Source organism: Argentina silus (genome assembly GCF_951799395.1).
Source record: "Argentina silus genome assembly, chromosome: 14".
Classification (NCBI taxonomy): Eukaryota; Metazoa; Chordata; class Actinopteri; order Argentiniformes; family Argentinidae; genus Argentina; species Argentina silus.
In genome coordinates, this window is record NC_139668.1 from 6,493,399 (window position 1) to 6,500,898 (window position 7,500).

General features: G+C 49.0%; 1 protein-coding gene across 1 annotated transcript in view; it reads left to right on the forward strand.

Annotated features, from left to right (window-relative positions):
• Positions 1-1,664: 1,664 nt before the first annotated feature.
• The window catches only part of ripor2 (RHO family interacting cell polarization regulator 2), a 55,270-nt gene continuing 49,434 nt past the window's right edge, over positions 1,665-7,500 (forward strand). The window contains exon 1 of the mRNA XM_083684336.1: positions 1,665-1,796. Within this exon, the coding sequence (XP_083540462.1) occupies positions 1,715-1,796 (82 nt within the window). The 5' untranslated portion in view covers positions 1,665-1,714. The remainder of the gene's footprint in view (positions 1,797-7,500) is intronic.

Sequence of the window (7,500 nt, forward strand, 5' to 3'; positions counted from 1 at the left end):
CGAGAGCTATCAATCAGGATCAGAACACTTACTGTTCAGTCTCAAAAAATGTTTGATCCTTTTTACTTTGCACCAGCGTCTGCTTTCTCTCTCTCTCTCTCTCTCTCTCTCTCTCTCTCTCTCTCTCTCTCTCTCTCTCTCTCTCTCCCCCCCCTCTCTCTCTCCTGACTTCCTTCTTCATTTCTAAATCTTCCCTGCATTTGATATGTCAGGTGTGTTCATGCTCAGTAGGTCTGTCTGCACGGCCCGCATGTCTGTGGTTCCCCACTCACTACGGTTTACTGTAAATACAATGTACCTGTTGATTTCAGTGGAGGCCGGTGGAGGTAGAAATCGGAAGACGGGCTTGTGTGTTTGATACCATTCCTCATTCAAACCAACCAGTCCTCCAATTTCTACCTCCACCAGCCTCCCCTGGTTGATTTGAATAGTACAGTATAGGGATGTTTGAGGCTTACTAGAGCAGAACTAGTCGCTAGTACAGCACCAGACCGTCTCTGTGACCCGTTAGATCAGGGCCAAGTGATGAAACATAGAGAGCAATCTCATGGTCTTTGGCAAGCTGTGAATGAAATGACAAGCAGAGGCAGCCTTGTATGTGCCTACACACACACACACACACACACACACACACACACACACACACACACACACACACACACACACACACACACACACACACACACACACACTCACACTCACACACACATGCTAGCACACACACACACTCACACTCACACTCCCACATATGCACGCATGCGCACTCACACACACACATGTACGCATGCATGCACGCGCAATCACACACACACACATGTACACACACACACACACGCACACACACACACACACACTAGCACATACACACACACACTCACACATATGCACGCATGCGCACTCACACACACACACACACACACACACACACACACACACACACACACGCACACACACTCACACAGACGCCTCAGTCGCACCTCTCCCCATGTCCCTGCTGGCTCAAAATAAAGAAGCTAATTATGCTTGTTAATCACCAGCCACTTGGGCTGATTCACAGAACAGAACACACACACACGCACACACACACGCACACACACACGCACACACACACACACACACACACACACACACATGCACTCCGACACAAACACACACACTCAGTTTCACACAGGAAATTATGAAATCAGCTGTGTTGTTGAAACATGGTGTAGGTTGGTGGAGTCTTCCCACACACATACTCACACTGCTGGCCCTCCACACACACACACACACATACTCACACTCCATTCCCTTGACACACACACACACACACACACACACTCCACTCCCTTGACATACACACACACACACACACACACACACACACACACACACACACACACCAAACCACACACACACTACCATACTCGTCCCTCCCTAGACCACACACACACACACACACACACACACACACACACACAGTGTCCGTGGTGCAGTGAGCAGAAGCGCAGCTCTCCGTCCGTCCGTCCCTGCGTCTCTTGTCTGCTCAGGCTGGAGCTGACAGGGGATCCGCCACACCGCCTGGAGGAAGAGGCCAAACGCTCACGCCACTCTACGCCACCACAGTCACACTCGCTCAGAAGCCAACGCCGCTCAGCCACCGAGAGGGAGGAGGAGGAGAAGGAGGAGAAGAAGAAGAGGGGGAAGAGAGAGAATACAAGAGAGAGGGAAAGTGATGGCGGCGTTGGAGATAACCGAGGATGACCTCAATGAAGTGATGCGTGAGGAGGCGGAGGCGGGGGACGTCTTCTTCGATGGTAGGGAGCTCTCTGGGGACGGGGGTCAACTTACGGGGTGTAGGGGGGACGGGGGGGGGGAAGGGGGACAGGGACAGGTGGGGGGACAGTGGAGGCATTGGGGCAACGGCTGGGTGGTGGTGGTGGTGGTGGTGGTGTCGAGGAGGTGAATGGGTCGGCTAGGGGGTGGGGGTGGGGCGAGGGGGGGGAGTGAGGCTGCAAGATATGATAATGGAGTTGTTTTAGCACCTACTGTACCAGTAAAGATAAGCAATTTGCATTGACGGTACCTCTGTCGGTTTAACATGGAGACATACAGTGGAGGGGCTGACGGACACCCAGGGAGACAGGTGTGTGTGTGGGGGGGGGGGGGGGCACAGGCTGATACTTGTAAAGGGGTAGTGGTGGTGGGAGGGGGGGTGTCTAGGCTACAAATCACTTTTAAAGGAGGTTGTTCTTTGCATATGGTCTTATTGAGTATGATAGGTTTTAGGACCACCCTGGGTCCTGTAAATGAGCCCTTTATCAATGTTCAGTAAGGAGGAGTACATGTACACGTATGTTCAGACAGGGGCTGAGGTGATCAGGAGCACAGTATTGATCAATTGATTGGTTGATATTGATCATTATTGATTCACTTGACCTGTGAACCTCATTATTTTGGGGGTTTATTTAATTAGCATGAGGTCAAGGTATGTTTCGTAAAGTGGAGGCTGGTGGAGGTAGAAATCAGAGGACGGGCTCATTGTAACGCCATTCCTCATTCCATGCCATGCATTACAATGAGCCCGTCCTCCGATTTCTACCTCCACCAGCCTCTACTGGTATAGTATGTTAAGACAGGGTTATGATCACTGTTCCGGTTGCTTGTATGATTATATCACAAGCTGTGCTTGACAAGTTTAGACTGGGTTTCATTTCCAGTTCTTGCTCTGTGCTGCCTGCTTGCAGTAGAGCGGTTTGCTTCTATCGATTTTCAACTTCTGCCCTTTTTAGAGAGGCAGAGAACCTTGCCGGGGTCTTGTGTGGGTGTTCTTGTATAACTGGCAGATGTTTTAACCGAGTATTAGAGACCACAAAGGATTAGTTTAGCTTGTAATTCGTTTAGTTTTTTTTTTCCGACTGTTTTGTTATTACAAAAATCCAATTTCATGATCGCGTGTTTGACTTTCTCTAGATGAGAGCAGAATTGAATTGCGGAGTAAATGGCTTTTGGACGTAATGTTGAGCAATCATGAGAAAAAATGTCCTGTCAGGCGGTGAAATACTCTTCTCTTTCATAAGCCTTGCATTCATTTGACAGTTTATGGTAACCATAAGCCCCCGAAGTTGACTACTTTGAAACCAGTAAAGTAGTCAACTAGTCGTTGTAATAATGATCGTAACAGGTAATACTGGACTGATAGCTGATGCAGTTTAGCATCTACCAGGGGAGGCTGGTGGAGGTAGAAATCAGAGGGACGGGGGCTCATTGTAATGCATGGAACGGAATGAGGAATGGTATCAAACACGTGTGTTCCATCCCATGCATTACAATGAGTCATAATTCTACTTCCACCCTCCCCTGTTCAGCAGCATATTCCTAGATGTTGCATCAGGGCGGTTGGTTGGTTACTGTACAGTATGATAATGCCTGTGTTGACCCAGTTTAACTGCAACGAGCAGAATAGTAATACTACTTCCCTCGTGAGCAGCAACACAACCAGACAGAACTATAGTAGACAATCATCCTCTCCACTAACCAATCACAGAAGAGGTAGCCAGTCACACCAACCAATCACAGAGGAGGAAACCAGCCAGTCCAACCAATCAGAGAGGAGGGATATATTCCAAGTACATCTGCTGATTTAAACTGCTGATGAAGGTTGCAGTGCTGTATGGATCCTTTGTGGTTAATTAGATTTAATTGCTTCTTTGGATTAGTTTCAGAGCTATTTGTATGGCCGTATTCTCCATGCTCAGAAAATAATTTTATTATAATTTGTGTTTTTGTTCTGATGGTGAATTAGAGTATTCTAATGTGTAAAATGCTGAAGAATCTTGCCTCCAGCGTAACAGTATCGTTTCCAGAGGTCTCTTTCAGCAGAGATACACAGGCTTGTATTCACACGTAGTGGGAGTGCGGATCTGGGATCAGTTTTGCCTTTTTTGGGGATCATAATGAATATGACTATATTGACCTGGGGGGATCTGATCCCTGATCTGACCTGACCTGTCCAAGCAGAGATAGCAGGATAGTCAGAAACCTGATCTGATTCAAGATTCAAGATTCAAGATTTCTTTATTTGTCACGTGCATACAAGTATACAGTGAAATGCAAAAGTGACAGTGCCACAGAGTAGTGCAACAACACAATAAGTTTTAAAATACAATAAAATAAAAATAGAAGTACTAAAAAATATACAGTATGGACAGTATAAACAGTATAAACAATATGAACAGTATAGCCAGTAAGCAATATAAATAGCAGATGGATGATTATGTGTGTGGATGAGTGACTTGAGGGGGGCACTGGTGGGGTCATCGTTGACGATTCTGATGGCATGGGGGAAGAAACTCAGTCTTAGCCTCTCTGTTTTTGCTGCATGACAGCGGAGGCGACCTGTCCTGTCCACACACACACACACACACACACACACACTTCATACACACACAGTCCTGGCAGAGAAAGAGTTGGGATGGTCAGGCCCTGATCTGACGTGTTCTGTCCACACACACATACACACACACACACACACACACACACACACAGATCTGACCTGTCCTAGCAGAGAAAGTAGGATGGTCAGCATGACATCAGCAAACTTACACAACAATTGCCTCATCCTGTCTCTACTTCACAGCTGTGACAAGATGGAGCACTTGACATGACACGGGGAAGGGAACAGAAAGAATAGCATAGCCTGGTCTAATGTGTTTCTGTGTGTGTGTCTGTGTGTCTGTGTGTCTGTGTGTGTGTGTGTGTGTGTGTGTGTGTGTGAGAGAGAGAGAGAGAGAGAAAGAGAGACAGAGACAGAGAGACAGAGACAGAGAGGTGCTGACAGTAGTCCTTGCCCCTCTCTGTCTGGAGTTGAAGTGAAGGTGATGGAGCGGTGCTGCTCGGCTCGTCATGCTCCTGTGTGGAGAGAAGCTAAATAATGACTAAGATGGCACTTTTCCCCGCCGCCGCCGTAGCATAGCGTAGCGTAGCGTAGCGTAGCATGGCGCAGCAGAACTGTCAGAGTGCCGGGAGTGTTAGAGTAGTCAACGGCCTGAGTGCATGGAGACGGTCACACACACACACACACACACACACACACACACACACACTGCTCTCTAACCCCAGCCAGGGTCACACTGTGTGTCTTCTGAGTGCTTACTGCTCACACACACACACACACACACACACACACACACACACACACACACACACTCAGTAAGTAATGATATTGATGTACTTGTTGAGATGTTACACACTTCTCCAGGCAGCAGAACTGTCAGAGTGATGTAAGTGTTAGACCGGAGAGCTGAGAGGACGGAGGCTGGAACACTGTTGCAGTTCTCTCACCCCCGGCCCGGGTCACTGTGTGTCTACACAGTGCTCATACACACACACACACACACCTCACACACACACAGCTGAGGACTCACTTAGTATCAGTCTCCGTTTCACTCATACTGCTGTAACTCTCATATGGCCTCAGTGAAACACTGCTGCTTAAAATAGACTGACTGACTGACTGAAACTTCAAGACACATTTCAAATATCAAGATGCATTTGGATGGACAGTGATAGTCTAGAACGCTGAGATGACATACAAAATATGTCAGTCTCTGAGTGGATAATCGCTCAAAGACAATGATGACATTCTGCTTGATTGACAGGGTGGAATTGCTGGATTTACTTGTAACCCTCAGTGAGTGCCGCCTTGATCCTCCCCTTGGCGGACGCGTGCACACACACACACACACACGGGCACACACGGACAAGCACGCACAGACACGCACCCACACTTACACTCACACTCACATAACAGACCTGTGAAATGTGCTCCAGAAGCACATCCATTTCCCAGAAGCACATCCATTTTCTTTTCAGAGATTCACTCTCTTCGGTCTGGGGTCTGTTTTTTCGGAGTTGAGAAGAGGAGAGCCGGCCACACTTTTCACACGGCGAGTCTCAGACCTCAAACTTCCTCATGAATGTTTCTTTCTCATCTCATCAACCTGATTCAATCAAGCACAAACTAAAGTGAAAAGAGAGACCGGCAAAGGAAAAGGCCAGACACACAACCGTTGTATTGTGACTGAAATAAACACAATGGACTCCTTTGACTTGTTTCATGAGTTATTCAGAGCTTTCGTACCACCACCTCCGGGCCCGTACGACGGCAGAACCTGGAGTAGAGTGGTGCCCTTTGTCCCAAATAGCCCATAGTCTGGAGTTCTGACTGGGACCGGGCCTGTGTAGCGCGTCTGGAGCAGAGATGGAGTGAGGGAGTTTGTTTGGGAGGTTTCAATCAACTAGTATTGGATCAAAGTGGGTCAGGTGAGCCAGAGAGAGGCAGAGTGCCACTTCGGATGAGGGACGTTTGTGAAAGGTTATGAAAACTCCTGGTTCAGTGACAGCCCTGAACCTGGCCAGGAGGGGCTTCCTACGCCTCATATCAGACCCCTAGCTGGGCGATACGGCCCCCTTTGTTAACTAGGTTCAAACCCAGGGTCGCCTTCACGCCACAAGACTATTAGCTCGCCGAGCTAAAGCCTAGGAAGCAAGCATTAGCAACACGGGTTGTCAGAATCATGGGGTGTTGTCTGAAATATTATTGCTATTTTCAGCAATTTATTTAAGGCTATTTAAGGCCTTATTTTTTTGGCACAACTGATGGTTCTTGACCTGCTTATTTTCGTGTACACGCCTCTTGTTGACCCTGACTCCACCCACTTGAGGGCAGGCGAGGCGGTGCTCCGGCGCTGTGGTCATTTCACCTGCCACCGCCACAAACACGCCTGGAGCGACACAGAGGAAAACAGAGCCCCTGATGTCATCGCTTTGATGTACACCTGTGCACCTAAGCTCCTCTCCAATTTTCCCGGAAGGAATTGCGGAATGAACCCGACCCCAGCTGCTCTTCACCTGAGACGCGCTCCTCGCGCTCCAGGACACAGCTGCTCCGGCCTAATCACAGCCAAAGACGGCCGTGCTACAAAGACATACGCGGCGTCGGCAGACGGGCCGACATGCAATCTGAAGAACCTTTGAGGGAATATCAGCGACTGTATGACTGTAAGCGGACCTTCCTACAGGACTAGGGTTACGGTGAAGGTCAGGGTACGAGTAAAGTACCGGTTTCAGTTTCAAAAAGAGCCGCCCCATCTCCGTCCTTTGTGGCATGGCCGTACAGTGACAGACCCTGCTCCAGGGCGTTGACTACGTCGTCGCGTATAGAAGCGGCCTATATGAGTGGCCGCGCCACCGCAGAGCTCGTACAGTTTACAGTTGTTTACAGCTTCGAGGTGAAACAGAGGACAAGGTTTTTCTTCCGACCGTAAACCAACGAGAGCCAGCGAGGAGCCCTGATAGAACCTGTAGTCGTGATGAGGGGAGGGAGGGAGGGAGGGAGGGAGGGAGGGAGAAAGTGAGAGAGGGAGGGAGGTAGAGGGGGAGGGAGGGAGGGGAGTAAGAGAGGGAGGGAGGGAGGTAGAGAGGAAGGGAGAAAGTGAGAGAGGGAGGGAGAGGGGGAGG